The 17,872-nt window shown below is 32.4% G+C and overlaps 1 protein-coding gene across 4 annotated transcripts in view; it reads left to right on the forward strand.

Annotated features, from left to right (window-relative positions):
- The window catches only part of LOC123711441 (protein GDAP2 homolog), an 82,776-nt gene that overhangs the window by 63,035 nt on the left and 1,869 nt on the right, over positions 1–17,872 (forward strand). For all 4 annotated transcript variants that reach the window (XM_045664036.1, XM_045664037.1, XM_045664038.1 and 1 more), the window contains 4 exons: positions 12,501–12,654; positions 14,167–14,306; positions 14,806–14,860; positions 17,170–17,313. In XM_045664036.1, the coding sequence (XP_045519992.1) occupies positions 12,501–12,654; positions 14,167–14,306; positions 14,806–14,860; positions 17,170–17,313 (493 nt within the window). The remainder of the gene's footprint in view (positions 1–12,500; positions 12,655–14,166; positions 14,307–14,805; positions 14,861–17,169; positions 17,314–17,872) is intronic.

Below are 17,872 nucleotides of genomic sequence, written 5' to 3' on the forward strand. Positions count from 1 at the left end.
TTAGGGCTATGTGTCCCATATGTCAAATCCAAAACATGTTTGTCGTAGCCATAATTAGCCAACTTACAATTCTCTCTAAACATATTTTATACTAGTTCAAGAGATAAAAACCTACCCACCTTATCAATTTATTTTTTTCTAAGTTCGCGACGTGTTTATAAATAAAAAAATGAAAACCGTTTTTACCAGTTAATAACGATCTGTTCTACACAAAACTCGTTGTATATACCTTTTTTATTATTTGTCTTTATTAGTATGTATCATAAAGCCTAAAATAAATTGCTATCTTAATCGGGAATTAATTCAAATATACAGCTGAAACTGAAATATTTGATACCATTGAAACATTATTGATCTTTAATTGACTTGCTGTAATACAATATGTTTTTAGAAATGGTGATATATAGAATAGTATATAAGTAGTTATCGCCGGATCTCTATATATAGCGCAAGTATGTAATGCTATATGGCCATGTGTAGCAATGACGATGACCTCGTCAGCATTTTAGTTTTAATTATATAGACACTTTTAAAATGACAACCTGTTAATTGTTATATCAGGACCCAGGCGTGGATTTTCGATATCCCCGACACTAAAGACTCGGGGATCTCTATTAAACCAAACATTATATAGTGTGAATTTATGAAAAACTAACATATACCAGGTAGTAATACTTTAATTAGTCATGTACGGCTCGAAGGACCAAAATGTACAACAGACAATTAAATTTGTTATAAACGGCAAAAAAGAAAACTTGGCTTAACTTTAAACATTAATTATTCATAATGTTCATTATATAATGTAGTGTCAAGAATATATAATATTATTCTCAATTTACATTTATTTTTTCATTTACGGCCAATTTGCAAATCCTGCTACTAATTTTAATGACCAAGTTTTTGTTTGCTCCGTTTTTGAATCTCTAACTATAAAGGTGCTTATAAAAATACGTTAATATATGTACATCCTCATAAGTTTACCAAGCATATAAAATAAAAGTCATATAAATGAGTTAAGGTCATAGCGTAAAATTCCACCAGGTGTTGTTTTAATAATACTATATACATTGAATGCTTCCGGAAGTACCGCTGGCTTATATAATATGGACTAGTTAACAACGCTATAATTATTATACATTATGTACACAACGAGCCGTGAAGAGAATCAAAACATGAGGTTTACTTTAATTTCCGTACACTCATATTCAATTTTAAACGTTTACTTAGATAGTTTTACTCATAATTTCAAAATTTTAATTGCTTTACAACAGAGCAGTGTTTCCCTAATGGTTTTAGTGTGCTACTCTCATCCCTAAGGGCGTATGTCAGAATTAAAAGGTTGATCACCTACCTGCCTATTAGAAAATATAAATGATCACGAAACAGAAATCTAAGACTCAGACCTAGAAGGTTTGTAGCGACACAACAGTACTGGTAACTTCAATAGCGATTCCGTGATGTATTTGTTTCAGTGTTTAAAGTTCTTTTTATATACTTTCAGTATAAATACTTAGCTTTCAAGTGGAAGGTTATTTAAGGTGCCTTTATAGCGTGAGTATTTGTACCATAATTAACAACAAATAATTATAAAAAGCTTAACGTATTATGATGACATTGTGTTGTACTATTAGTAAATGTAAATTTACAATTAATTTCAACTTCTTTTCTGACGTATATATGAATAAAGTTATTTTAAGTTTCAGTTGATGTTCTTATTATATGAAATTATGAAAATTAATATGATATTTGCATCCCTATTTTTATATGGCTGACTGTACGGTTTTTTATAATCAATCGATTTAAATGTTTTCTTGCAAATAAATGCTTTATTGCATTTATTTATAAAATAGAATTTGAATAATATAGAAGTTGCATTGAGTGAAATCTAAATAACAGATTCGTAGAAAATTTTTATTGCGTGTTTTATTCCGGCGTAAACAGGATGACATAATCCAATTTCTCATCGTCTTGCACTTGCATTATTCAACGTCTGTCTTAATTACATAAAATGCTATTGTTTACTTTGTTCTACATCAGATCTCACTGAAATTATCTAGCATTTAACGTATCATTTGAATGCTGACTTTGCGTTATTAGTAGATATAAATACGTAACTTTTAATAAATAATTAATATAGAATAATTTCAATATTTTTCAAAATCCTCGCTCTAATACAAACTATTTACGTAACTGTCATGTATTACCTTCAAATTATAACACAAATTACCAGAAAAGTGATATATTTAATATAACTAAAAAATGCTTAAAATGTAATAGAAAAATGTCTGGAATACTTTGTTATTCCTCTTGTATATTAAATATATTATAATGATCAATGTATCTTACAATTTGTTATATTAATATATTTTTTGTATAAGTATTTATTCATCTTTGAATGTGTATTCCGCTTTTGGCTTTTGTGTATAATGTTTAGATATTGTATAATAAGTAGCTGTAGGAATATTGATAAGGAAATAAATAATAATAATAATATGATATTTGCTTGACAAAGGGTAATAGTGTTAGTCGTGTAGATAATAGATATTTTAAAAATGCATTGGACAATGCGATATTGTAGTGACTAGTAATAAGTGACTAACACGATGAATAATGAAAGTGCAGTTATTTTCTTTATACTATTAATATAACATAATAACTATTAATAAGAAACTTAATACAAATATTATTGAATGGGAAAAACTTAACGCTATAAATCGAAATACACATATAATTCAAGGACGCAATTAACTTTCGTTTCGTAAAATTTACATAAAAGAAATGGGGTTTTGTGTGATCTAAAATGCGATGTGAAATTCAAATATTTTTATTTTAAAGCAAGGATTTTCAAAACATTACCAAACATTTTAAAGATACTATAAACTGTGTTATACAAATTTCTTGGTGAATTAGTGTAAAGTGTTAACTATGGCGATGGACACTATGGCTGTTGAGATGCCAGATTTGGCCACGCCCGCTCCGAGACCACTAGTTGAAACTCAAGAAGAAAAGTAAGTGAATCGTAATTTACTCGCAAATTAAGATCTATTAAACGAAAGCTCTTGGTACATATTTACATGTTAAGTCATTAAATGGTGATATTGGTACAACCTCAACAGGTCAGTACAGGACAAACATTTTCTTCGAAGTAGTTCTAATCTACAACCGATCCATATGATCGTAATGCGCAATGTGTATCAGTTCTTTTTTAGATTGACAGTCTTTTTTCCTCTTCTTTTTTTTATGTAATAGGAAGCTCACCTCATGTTAAGGGATACCGGTGAACACTCACATTGCCAGAAGGCTCGCAAGTGCAGGCTTTTTAAGAATTGGCAAGATTTTTCTTTCTATGTCTTAGGAAAAGAGTTTGAGAGATGTTTCTTTTGATTGTGTTTGGTTACCTCTTAATTTCATAGATCTTTTTCGTTTTCCATTATCGCTCCTTACATTATACAAAATAATTTGTATGTTATTAATTCACTAATTAAACATTTAATTTTATTAAATGTTTAATAGGTGTTAATCAGTGTAGCATGTTAGTGCATTTAGGTCGAGGGGGCACTCCCTATCTAGGGTCGGTTGCATTTATCACGTGCATGGGACTATTTTAATACATTTAACCTTTATATATTAAACGTGTCAATGTTTATATATTTTAATGGCTTTGTCATAATTTAGTCGTGTTAGTAATTTAATTTAATCAAAAGATTTTTATAACAGACAATCGATTTGGATCCAGTCGCAGCACAAATTTTAATCAAAGTTGTTTGTTGTTTTTCATGAAACCCGATGAAATGTATAAGTTAAAGGTTGATAGGTCAAAGAGCTTTATAGCGTATAGCGTAATCAAATGAAAAGATAAAAGCGATGTAGTTGATACACCTATTAACTATTGGAAATGAAAGTTAATTTAACGCTTTTCCTATCAGTTAATATAATTGGATTCGTAAATTATTGAAATAAATTTTTAATTATTGAATCTTCAGAGATTTTTAAAAGTGTAACTTAATTAAGGAAAAAAATTACCGTCACATTTTTCGGTTGTCCGTCACATTTTTCCGTTACACGCCATTTTTATCTTGTCCCTACCACGGTTGATTCGAAGAGATTCGATAACAGAAATATATAATAACGATAACAATGATACTAATAAGTCTATTACAATTAATGAAATTCTGTAATAATCTTAGTAGTAATAAGGTCAAATCAAATAATTGTACTATTCGTATTCATGTCTATGATAATAAAAGCCTTTTGTTAAACTTTATTTAACCAATTTCTGTAAAGTTGCAAATAGTAGATCATTTTTCGTAAAATAAGGTCGGAAAAAAGTTTCACTTCTTATGTGTGTACACTAGTAGGTACACGCACACATTTTTTTTATTATGCTACAAACAAATGCACCTTCAACTTTCTTCCTTATTCATTTCAGGTGCGCTTTGTATCTCATATGTGCTTTTCAAGATGTGAAAATTAATTATTTTATTAATTATATTTTAGATATATATTTAATAATAAATTTATTAATCGATTTTTATTAGAAGGTTAAATAATTGAACTTATTTGAACTATCTTATCAGCTATTACGTTAATTTTTATTGCATTACGATTATTATATTTATTGGATGAATGAAACTTTGTTGATTCTGATTTAGTTATCTGACAAGGTATGAGCCAGCACTCTGTAGTACTGAACACAGCTGACTTCTAGCCATTGTTTTTAATTTCATAAAATTGAGACTGCAAGCTTATATAGATAAACCTATCCTGAAAATCGTTAATATTTATTTCTCTTATTTTTCATACATTTACTGCTAATAAAAAAAATTAGAAAATAAAGCGATGTTTTTGTGGTGAAAAATAAAAAGCTGGGCCCAGCGAAGGCTGTATTTTATATGGGGTCATATCATGATTCGAGCTAGGCAATGCTTTGTATGAAGTAATTAATCGCATAGAGGTCGTAAACGCGTAGATGTCGATATAAGCCGATCGGGGCTTCTAACTATAAAGATCAGATTGTATCGGATTTTCCAACGTAAACCGGATGAAGGAAACACTTGTGTGACATTGAGCTGCCGTTTTAGTATTAAAGAAAAAAAAACTTATTGAGTTATATACAAAAGTTTGGATGGCTTTACTTACAATTCCTTATCTCGTAACATAACTTGACGTTGCGTAGAGATGTGGGGTCGATCTGCATCTTCTACCGCAGAGTTTCATCATCGGACGTCGAGGCAAGTTGGTCTCATCTCTCTGATCTCAAGGCAATTAATAGCTAAGTTGAAGTGGAAAGGGAGACTATCGTAGCATCTTCGTAGCATAAAACTACTACGTCTTAGGTTTTGATTGTCTACGCCGTAGAGCACGAAGGGAATCAATAAATAAGTTTATTACGTAGATGTCATGAACATGTTTTTATAAATATAGTGGTTTGCTCGTGGTGTGGTTAATGGATCCTGGAGATTGTCGGTACCATTTCCGGCGAAACACTATGTTGTTTGGTATACTTGGCTGTTGTATTGTTTACTAACCAATAGCATTCTGATATACGAGCTAGCCCTAGATAGTTGCTACCCTCATACTTTGAAATCAATTTGCCTTTTGTTTTTTTTTGTGTATGTTATGTTTACCAATAAGTGCTTGTTACACATGAAAAATTGTATTTTATATTCTTGTACTTATGTTATTATAATAATAAAAGCCTTTTACAATTAAAATAATTTTATAATGATTAAAGAATATATACAGCTCAGAATTTTACATGTCATACATTTTTTTTATTGTTATCCTATATCCTAGCTACCTTTAGTACCGTCAATCGGAACCCCGGATAACGGGTATCAGGTTTACAAGTAGGCCTTCAGCCTTTTCCAAATATCTCTGCCCAAGGCTTTCTTTCTCTATTCGCTTTCTGCCAACCGCTTCTATCCATCTTTTTTAAAATACTTATATATTAAGACCAAATTGGTACTAACACATTTTAATAAATATTGATTGCTACGTGAAATAAATCTTTCATTATTAACGCCGTCGGCCTCTTCACGTTTAGCTTAGATAATAAAATGCTTGGTTAATGAACGATACGTTTCTATAAACATTTTAAGATAAACATTGTTAAAACTACGTTTACGATCTTATTTACATTTTTATGAAGCTGAACGACTACGTTTCGGTCAATGGGTGTTTTGGCAAAAAGCCAGGTTACACTGCGTTTTAGGTATGCGAATACAGAGAAACACAGTAATCCCACCTATGACGCGGTAAACCGGGACATAGTTATAGCAAATCGCGTTGTAGTAAAACGGTTTTTTTTTACAATTCAAAAACTAGGAACACGATTGTATAAAGTTATTTAATTTCATAAAAACAATTAAAACAGGTGAAACTATACGTTATACTTAATATGAACTTGACAAATCGTTATAAATATCACACTTCAAAAATATAATTCGAGAAATCTCCCCGTTATATGGGGGACGGACAACGCGTTTTCGTAGAACGCGTGATTACTGTGTATCTAAGATATCTGGACTCGTACGGTCAGGGCTGTTCTATCGATTAAGATAATAGTTTAATATAATAGAACGTTTCTGTCGTAGAGAACTATAAATATCTGTGGTTTATTTTCTACGTAGCTATACACGATGGTTTGGTTCTTAATGCTTCATTAAAAATATGACTAAGAATACAGTTCATACTATTATACTATTAAATTATATATAAATATATATATATATATATATATTTTATATTATAAGTTTATATATCCCCAAATTAAACTAAAAATATTAATATAAAATTAAGTTATTTTTTTTTTAATCGTAAAACCCAACATAACATTTTTTTCATTCGAAGGTTGACGATCATTGTGGTTACTTCATCCATTTGCTATCCTTTAATCTTTTCCAAGTATATTTGGAATAATACAAAAAATACAATTCACAAATAGGTCTCTGGCGAGTCTAGGAAACTAGCAAGTAGCATCTATGGAATTCGTCAAACGATGAAAATTATAACAAGTAGATTTGTATATTATATTTGTGACATATTTATATTGGCGTTATACTAATATTGGAAAGTTTCGGGTAGTTACATAGCATTAGAAATGTATCTAATAAATTCCATTCATTTCTGATCGTCAGGTGTGACGTCAGGACTGACCTTTGTTTATTTCGGTAGAGTCACAAATAGAAACAAATGTAAGCGGAATTAGAGTTGAATAGTTTCCGAAGTCTCGTATAATAGTTTCATTCAGGGTTAAATGCAATTTGTATACATTTAGTTTTTTATGCGTTTACAAAAAGTTTGTCTGGTTTAAGTGTGAAATCCCACGAAATTTTTACATGTATATACTTATATTTTGTTTCATTTAAGACAAATCAAATATCTTAACAGCAAACTTAAAACGCTTTGTTGTTACTATGGATGTCTTTAGCAACTATAAATATAGTGCTAAAGGAAAACAATTTATTAACCGGATTATTATAAACTTATAATTATTTACATAATTTTCAATTATTTTCCGACGTTTCGCGTGCTTTACAGCGTGCGTGGTCACGGTGACTGAAGACAAAAGGTGTTGAATGTCAAGAGTATCACAGTTGTAGCGAAGGTTGTGTTATCTGTATTTATTTCCCCGGAGTTGGTATCGACTGAAAGATGACGGTTTATAATAATACAAATAGCTTTAATCCGGTTAAACAATTGTTTTCTTTCAATGTGTAAAAGCTATGTTAACCAAAGACAAAATATAGTGCTGTTAGGTTTTAAATATTTGTCTAATATTTACTTTGTATGTATTAAAATCTTATTTAGACGCTATAGTAAGACAACCGAGTTATGATTTTATTGGGTATTGGCTTTGCGATGGTAATGCAAAAGTAATAACAAAAAAGATGGAGTAGTAATTCTGAATTCCAAATACACATACAATTTTGTTAAACCACTACACTACCCTACCAACAATGTTGGCTTGATATTGATTTATGGAACACGTCGTAAAACTATAGGGTATATCCTTTTATCAGTGAAACTTTCTGTGGGTATATTGTTAATTTTATGTTTATTTTTCTTTGTTTTATACTTTTAGAGATGTATCTGTTTTGTTTCCTAAATAAATAAATAAATATAAAAAAAGATTCATTCTAAGCATTCATTTACTACATTGTACTGGCAGGCCAATAACCTCAAATGTGTGAATTATCACACTAATGTGTCGTGTGTTCGTTTCATGTGCATAATTTCACCGTGTTTCTAATAGTTCTCAAACAAAGTTACTTATTAAAGGTGAATTCATAGGTGTGTTGGGACAAAATGATTCCGAAGTCATGCATAATTATAACATAAATGTATCTTATCAAACGACGCTTTTAAATGATTTAATTAGTATAAAAATATATGAATACAGATATATTTTTTTTATAATTTTTATGTAATAGCAGGCAAACGGGCAAGAGGCTCACCTGATGTGAAGCGATACCGCCGCCCATGGACACTCACATTGCCAGAAGGCTCGCAAGTGCGTTGCCGGCCTTTCAAGAATTGGTACGCTCTTTTCTTGAAGGACCCTAAGTCGAATTGGTTCGGAAATACTTCAGTGGGCAGCTGGTTCCACATAGTGGTGGTGCGCGGCAAAAACTGCCTTAGAAAACGTTCAGTTGTGGAACGACGGACGTCGAGGTGATACGGATGGTATTTTGTATTATTATTACTACTGGTATATATATTTTAAGATTGACGTACACTTAGTACAATATTAATATATACTATACTTTCGACTTTGGGTCCTTCAAGAAAAGAACGTACCAACTCTTAAATTGCCGGCAATGCACTCGCGAGCCTTCTGGCAATTAGAGTGTCCATGGGCGGTGGTATCACTTAACATCAGGTGAGCCTCCTGCCTCCTATAAAAAAAACCAAATTTATATTGCAACGGATTTGCTCTACACGTTGCCAGCACTCTGACTAGTCTAGGTTAGTTCAGTAATTAATATGTTAAGGTACTCTCAACCATGAGGTCATGCGTTTAAATACCGACTGTTTACCTATCCAACAGGTTTTAAGAAAAGTAATAAATATTATTAATTTCGTCATGGCAATCATGACGAAAACGTAACGACTCATTAAGCTGAGAAAAAAAATGTAATGATTATATTACAGCGTTATTGCAAAGAATTTTCCAGCATATAAATGAATCATACAATGACGCCATGCTCTGCCCACGTATGTGTGTGCAGTATGACCCGATATTTGTCGAAATGCACTTTGTTATTAAATTAGTGGACCTAAAATGTTTCATTTGCGTAAGAAACTAATTTTGTTTTCTAAAATATTATATATGAGTATTTCTAAAAGATTGGATTTCAGTTACAACTTTTCGAGTAAAACTCGTTGAAAGAAAACAATTTTTTAACCGGATTAAAGCTATTTGTATTATTATAAACTTATAAAAATTGGTTTTCTTTCAATGTGTAAAAGCTATGTTAACAAAAGACAATATAAAAACTCGTGTTGTTAAAAGGGCTTCCAAAAAAATAGAATGTAATAAGTTTTTGACGTACCAGTCATACCTAGCCCGAATAATTGACTATCAAACACAAAAATGAGGTCACAAACACTTATGAATATATGTTGGAAAAAGACGTGTGTTATATGAGAAGTTAAAAAGGCGCAGCTCTAACCATGTGCCGGCAATATTGCAAACAACTCCCGAGAGGACTTTTTGCATCAAAGAAGCTGTAATTGCTACAAAGCAGTTTTACACAAATTTATTATTCAAATAAGCTGTTACTTCAAATTTAATAACAATGCAAATAACTCGAACATTCCGTATACAATTATGGACTTTATTTCTCACCCATAAACGTTACAATCGCATAATATATCCACATAATAATGAACAAATATATTAAAAATGTCTGTAGATTTTACATTCAAATATTAACTTTTCCGCATGCGGCATTTGTTATCTGAGATTTAGGTAATGATTCCAAAGTCTTATTACCTGAATAATACTCCTAAGTATAACTAACAAGTGAGATATACATATATAATCCAGACGGTATATATATACATTATCTTTATCGCCTGAGCTGAGATTAAAAATATTTAAAACTACATAAAATGTATTAAAGTATGCTCTATTACTCATAGAATCATTCATATTGGTTTCTCTTAAATAAACCAGTAAACGGCTTCAATTAGTTTATTTATAAAAAAAAAATTAGTCTAATTGCACTATATTAAAGTATTTTTCGTTTCTCTCTGTGAAATTCTGTTTACACTGAAATAAAAAGCACTGTTGGCCGACTGGCCGGGGTGCGACTATCATCCCTGAGGTCGTTGGTTCGATCCCCGGGTGTGTACCAATGGACTAGCTTTCTATGTGCGCATTTAACATTCGCTCGAACCGGCTTGATCACCTACTTGCCTATTAGATTAACAAATTATCATGAAACATATCCAGAAATCTGAGGCCCAGACCTAAAAAGAGAATCAAGACACACTATCTATGACAGGAACAAAGGAACTATGTATGTAGTAAATATATCACAACATTTTTATTCCATTCGCTGAACCAATGCAACTGTGATTAAGAGGAAATGTCTAGACAGGCTGAGTGCTGACGTCATGGTAATGGAAACCTTGTCATTTATTAAAATCGTTAAAAGCGTTTCACATTTATGACTTGGTTTAAATATAATTAATTTAACTGGAGACGTTTTATAGGCTGCAAACAGCTCGGTATTTTATAGAGCAGGCATTTGGAGAATTGTGATACAAATTCTTCATCTATGCTAGTGTTATTATCTAGCGCTTAGTATTGATTTTGACATACGGAAGTCATACTTAACGAATCTTACCATATGACTCAGTTGCGTCCTTTTCAATAACGATATATTTTTTTAATAACAATAATGATACGTCAGTTTTTATACTATATGTTTGTTTTTTTATATGACAATCGGGCAGGACGCTCATCTGATTAAGTTATACCGCCCATAGACACTCAGCATCGCAGTGAGCATTCCCGAAGAATATTTTTTACGCTCTTTTATTGAATGACCCTAAGTCGAATTGATTTGGATATACTTCAGTGGGCAATGTCCACATTTTTTTAAAATAAAATAGGGGGCAAACGGGCAGGAGGCTCACCTGAGGTTAAGTGATACCGCCGCCCATGGACACTCTCAATGCCAGAGGGCTCCCGAGTGCGTTGCCGGCCTTTTAAGAATTTGTACGCTCTTATCTTGAATTTAATTATTAAATGTATAAATATTTAATACATTTATTCATTTCCTTTACAATACAAAACGTATTAATATATTAATTAAACTACGAACATAATATAAACAAAACAAGAAAACATAACACTCGGTCTCACTCTGTTTAGCCTTTTGCCTCACAAGAGTTAGTGTGTATGACAAGGCATTGTGTTAATCGTTAATAATAATTAGAAACAAGAACTTCTACATATTATTAACCTCTATAAGTTCTATTTTTGTCGAATCGTTAACGAGCCAAAAATTTCATTGAAAAATAAATTTATTAATATAGTTGAAGGTGAAAAAGTCTCAGAATGTTTATGTATTCAATACGGACACTGTCGAACTGAAAATTGCCCTATACACAGAAACTGGGTCGCGCCCTCTTTGACGTAAGCTATATGTCATTGTCATTGGATATTATATCATTGGTGAAATTGAATTCTCTGATAATTGAAGAGATATACTGTGCATTGTGATTTGGAATTGATTTATTATTACTTATTATATTAGACTAGTTGTGTTGGACTAGTGGTGTCAGCGAGCGACTCTCATCCTTAGGTCTCATCCTCAGGTCGAAGGTTCGAACTGTGAATGTGCACATTTAAAATTTTAAACCCGTTGGAACGAATGCGTGAAGAAAAAACATCGTGAGGATACCGGCTTGCCTTAGACCCAAAAAGTTCAGGCGTGTCAGGCACGGGAGGCTGATCGTCTACTTGCCTATTAGACAAATGATCATAATACAGACATCTGTAGCCTTAAAGGTTGTAGCGCCACTGGTTTTTATTTTATTCGACAAGGGTCGTAGAAGAAACATTAATCCAGCTGTGTCGTGCTAGAACATGAAGGCGATGCTGTAGTTCAAATAGTAGTTCTTTTGTCCTTTTTTTAGATTTAAATTGAGTTTATTATTCAATAATAAATTAATGAGAGAAAAACAAGTAACTTTTTCGTTTCTCCACAATATAGGTATTCATTTATCATGGTTTTCCTTATATCGATTTTCCTTGACCCGGCTCACGGTGATGGTCCAGATGTCTTGAAACACGCAATGATTGTGTTAAGTTTTTTATAGGAAATGATAATTTTCTCATAATATAAAAATAATGGCAGCCTAACTTCAGAGCCGAGACGCTAAGTGTGACTACAGTATGTCAAAAACGATTAGATTCTGATATATCTTCGGACTTTAGGCTTAGACTTTAGGTTCTTATATTTGTACGTTTATTTTTCCAGATATGAACGTCTTTTACGGCGAGCGCGAAGCGAAGACTTGAGCGAAGTCTCCGGTATCGGCTGTCTCTACCAGAGCGGCGTGGATCGTCTCGGAAGACCTGTCGTCATCTTCATTGGAAAGTGGTTCCCAATCGCTGATATTGACTTAGACAAGGTATGTTCATTACTTTTTACAAGACTGTGTTTATTGAAGTTATATTTCTTTTGGCGCGTTAGGGAAAAATGATGAGAGTACATTTTTTCGATGCGCGCGCACACCGTCTCGAAAAACCGACACTCTGAAGTCAGCACAGTCAATATTTTAAATGACCATTTCTTTAATTATGTAGACATATTTTTTTAACTAGATCATGCGTTATAATAAAACTTTCAATGTATTAAATACCTTTTTTCTATTGTTAGTGTCGTTTTTTCTACAAACGTATAATAAGACGAAAGATAAAAAGTTTAATAAGATTTTTAAGTTACGCCAAAGTATAACGTCTAACGCTAATATAACATGTGTGTGTACTTTTATATTGCTTTTTCTATCTATATATATAAAAGAAAGTCGTTTTAGTTACACATTTATAAGTCAAGAACGGCTATACCGATTTGGCTGAAAATTGGTGGGGACGTAGCTTAGAACCAGGAGACGGAGAGATCCTGGTCCTGATGATCCACATAAAACGTGGTTTTAAAAAAACGCAACAAACGGAAAACCTATAAACGTATGATTTGACAATTAGATGTTGATCGGTTGATGTGTTTATTTCGAGTTTCTGTTAGCTTATTGTGTCGATCTTATCAATAACAACGCTACGACCATGACGATCGAACGAGTAAAAACTAAAGTACAGAAAACGCCCAAAAACCACAAAACCTGCTTCTCAGGGCAGAGTTGACAAAGTTTTTCTTGAGAATCGAATATCGAACTAGTTCATAGATTGATATTATTTGTGTCTAAATAATCCGAGTTCATTTAATGTCTCATTAGGTACAGTTTTTGTAAAACAACTACATGGCTATGTAGCGATTTTTGTAATTTTTTTCAAATGTTAATCTAAGTATAAGTATATGAACCTGTGATCTATCCCTGAGGTTATAAAAATATGATTTATTTTACATCAATCTTACTAATTACAGTAATTTTGTTTATAACGCCCCTAATGAGGTTTATATTTCTAATTAGTTTTGTTGTTTGCCTGTGTGATTTTTTTCTTTGCTAATAATTTATTTGTTTTAACATCAATTACAAACTATGTTCTATTATGTGTATGTGTTAACATATAAATATATGTATAGATGCTCATCCCTGACGTCGTAGAGTCGATCCCTGGCTTTGGTCACCAATGGACTTTCTTTCTAAGTGCGCATTTAACATTAGCTCGAACGGTGAAGGAAAACATCGTGAGGAAACCGGCTTGCCTTTGACCCAAAAAGTCGACGGCGTGCGTCAGGCACAGAAGGCTGATCACCTTCTTGCCTATTACATTAACAAATGATCATTAAACAGATCCAAAGAGGTTGTAGCACCATTGCTTTTTTTATAGATGGTTCTAGATAATTTTTCTTAAAGCAAATACGCCTGACCTATCGATTTTAATACATATGTTCTATTTTATGTTTTCTCGTGTCATCTTCACGATAAACGCTCGTGTGGCTTATGTAGCAATTTGCTTTTCAGGCACTGCTCTACCTGATAAAACTGCTAGACCCAATTGTGCGCGGGGACTATGTGATTGCGTACTTCCACACGCTGGCCTCATCCGCCAACCATCCGCCCTTCTCATGGCTCAAGGAGGTCTACACAGTGCTGCCTTACAAGTCAGTACCAAATATGCATACAGTTGAAATAATTTATTTAATTTTTATCAAGATTACACTAATAATGCTAATTACTACGCCTTGGAATTACCAGTTATGTTTTTAAACATTGCTTTTGGTTAACCGAAGCCACATCCCTGACATATCAATCAACTATGATCGTGGAACAGAGACAAAAGTCACAGACCCAGGTATAAAAATGGTTAGTCGGGAACGAACCCACAGTAAACCTAATGACCGCAAGCTTGACTACTGGGCTGAGGCGGCTCTAATTGAAAAAAAACTATAATCGTACGAATTTAAAAAAAAAAACAATTGCTAACATTCCATAAGTTGTCTTTTGTTAACGTAGCTTTTACACATTAAGAAAAAACTTACTAAGTTAAATTAGCTTCAATTCGTTTAAAAAGTGTTTTCTTAATTTCATAAGTTTATAAACATAACTAACGGATCGTATGTATGAATCGTAAATATTATTAATTTTATTTGTTATTTTCAGATATAAGAAGAACTTGAAAGCTTTCTACATCGTGCATCCCACGTTTTGGACAAAAGTAAGTTTTAAAATGTTTAAAGAGCTTTATTTCGTATTACAAAAGATGTATTTTATTTACATGAAAATCAGCCGTCCTAATTTTAGTATACTAGGCTCATTCTGATATATATCTTTAACGCTCTTTTGAACTGGTTAAACGCGCTATTATTAGGAAATTATTTATAACGAAATATGAAAATATTGCGAAATTAACTTTTGTAGTCACATTCTTTGAATTTAACAAATTATACACACACCTTATAAGTTAAATTAGATAAAGTTTAATAAAAAGCTTTTATTATCATAGAATACAAATAATACAATTATTTAATTTTACCTTATTACTATTAAGATTATTACAGAATTTCATTAATTTTTCATATAATTATTACTATAATTGTTGTCGTTATTATATATTTTTGTTATGGCTGCGAAAAAGATGGCGTGTAACGGAAAAATGTGACGCGTAACCGAAAAATGTGACTTTCATTTTTTTCCAACGCCGATAAAGAAGTTTCACTTCAAAAATCTCACAATCTTAAAAAATTAATTGCAAAATATGTTCTTAGCCTTGAAACTCTAGGCTGAACCAATTCGAATATTAATTTATTAAGAAAGATAGGGTTAGTAATGAAGGCTTTTCCGGGATAAATGGAGTAGCACGACCAAATGTTCCACATGTACGAAAGTGTCTTCGTCTTGCTATACTCTCGGGGCGTATTGTTTCAAACAATTAGTATGACTCAATACTTAGCGATCAAAAAGAGTGGCGGAGAGTTTCTTGCCAGTTCTTGCTCGCTCTACGCCCTTGATTTGCGATCTGGTTGTAAATGTGAATTTAAAATCAATTTAACATCTTTTCTGTGGACGTTTATAAGTGTACTTGGATAGAGTTATTTTGAGTTTGAGTTCATAAAACAGCCTTGGCTCGTACAATACTAAAAAGGTAGGCTAAGTACGAAGTTTGCGGGGGCGGTATGTACGTAATATAACAATATTATACGAACTATAAATAATAAATATGTACTAGAAGTTGGGTATTAAACAATTATTACGTCAGGTTACCGAACTTTTCCGATAGTATATGAGACATGGTAACACTGATTTATTATTTTCAGGGTCATTTAATACATTATTTGCTAATAATCGTGTAGTTAAATTGTTGGCATTTTTCTTTTGTTTTTACAAAAATTACAAAACCAAACTATCTTAACAAAGAACTAGCCTTGTAATACATCATACTTATGTATTATGTTAACTTATGGTTATCTGTGTGAACGTATGTGGCTGTGTGTGTGTATGTGAGAAGATATGTGTTAGTTGTTTAATATTTTGTATATTGTAGGAGTTGTATTATAAAAAATGTCGAATTGGGATATTAAATTTTATACTGGGAAAATATTTTTTAAGGGGGCGTTACGAGAAAAGTTATTTTTAATTGTATTAATCGGGAAAAGAGTAGTATGTCTTGTTCTCCGTCTAGAGTCAGAAAATTAAACTTTAGTTAGAAGATCTGGGTAGACAAGGCGTCAACGAAGTAGGACGTATAGTAAGCATTGGACCAGAAGTTAGGTTACCACTGGACCTTTCCGCGCTTTTAAAATCGAGATGGCTTTGATATCTTAAAAGAAAGCTTTGAGTTATGTTAATAATTATTCAGAGGAGTTATTCGGTCTAATACCTGCAGCTGAGTTTCATTATCGGACGTCAAGGCAAAATACAAAATACCATCCGTATCACCTCGACGTCCGTCGTTCCACAACTGAGCGTTTTTCAAAGCAACTTTTGCCGCGCACCACCGCTAAGTGGAACCAGCTGCCCACTGTAGTATTTCCGAACCAATTCGACTTAGGGTCCTTCAAGAAAAGAGCGTACAAATTCTTAAAAGGTCGGCAACGCACTCGCGAGCCCTCTGGCATTGAGAGTGTCCACGGGCGGCGGTATCACTTAACATCAGGTGAGCCTCCTGCCCGTTTGCCCCCTATTTTATAAAAAAAAAAAATATTTTGTTAATTTTTTTAATTGGAACGTGGAATTCATTAACAGCTTTCTTAATTAGATTTTAGATTCAAATTTTAGAGAAATTTTTAATATTACATAATATTTTGTATGTATACTATACATGGCACTCCAGAAATTATACTCTCAGCGTACTTGTATACCAATAACTACTCAACCGATTTTGAAGAAGGACTGCGATCGTTCCCTTTGTTGAAATTAACCTAATTTTAAACAGTTATTTAAGATCCGATCACAACATCAGATGAAAAATATTTGAATTGTAAAAATGTGTGTGATCCAAATGATAACCCACATTCGGCTATCCAGATGATGACGTGGTGGTTCACGACGTTCATGGCTCCGGCCATCAAGGCGAAGGTGCACAATCTCCCCGGAGTGGAGTACCTCTACAGCGTCATGCAGCCGCATCAGCTCGACGTGCCTGCCTTCGTCACGGAATACGACATGACGGTACTAATTCATTGGTCTCACTGTATTAATTGAAGTAATCTTTCGTCTCTTTCTGACATATTGTGACGAAGAGAGACAGAAGACTTTAGTTAAAACGTTTCATTTAGAATGATATTTATTAAGGCGGGATTATATTTAACCTAATCCAAGAAAAATGATAACATTTTGTGGTGGCATTATCAATAATAATATACAATAGGATATATATGTAGCAGCCAACTAGATTAATAAGCCGTTAAAAATATTTAGTCGTAGCGTTTGAAATAAAAAAAAAAACACCTGACATTAAAAATATTTCTTTATAAATGATATTGCTCGAGTCAGTCATAGCTTAATTCACATTATTTTTGTCACTACACTCTTCCATTGTACTTATTGTTATTCATTAAACTTTAAAAAAACACCATAAAAGTTGTGGTTTGCCAACGCCATATTGGTAGTTAGAGTTTCGTTTCGACGTTTGACAGTAGCAGAAAGTGGAACTAAATTTAAATTAATAGACAACAGACTAGGCAAGTAATGAAACCTCATCGATCCAAGTCATTTGGTTTTGTTGTTG

Source organism: Pieris brassicae, chromosome 6, assembly GCF_905147105.1.
Source record: "Pieris brassicae chromosome 6, ilPieBrab1.1, whole genome shotgun sequence".
In the NCBI taxonomy this organism is placed as follows: domain Eukaryota; kingdom Metazoa; phylum Arthropoda; class Insecta; order Lepidoptera; family Pieridae; genus Pieris; species Pieris brassicae.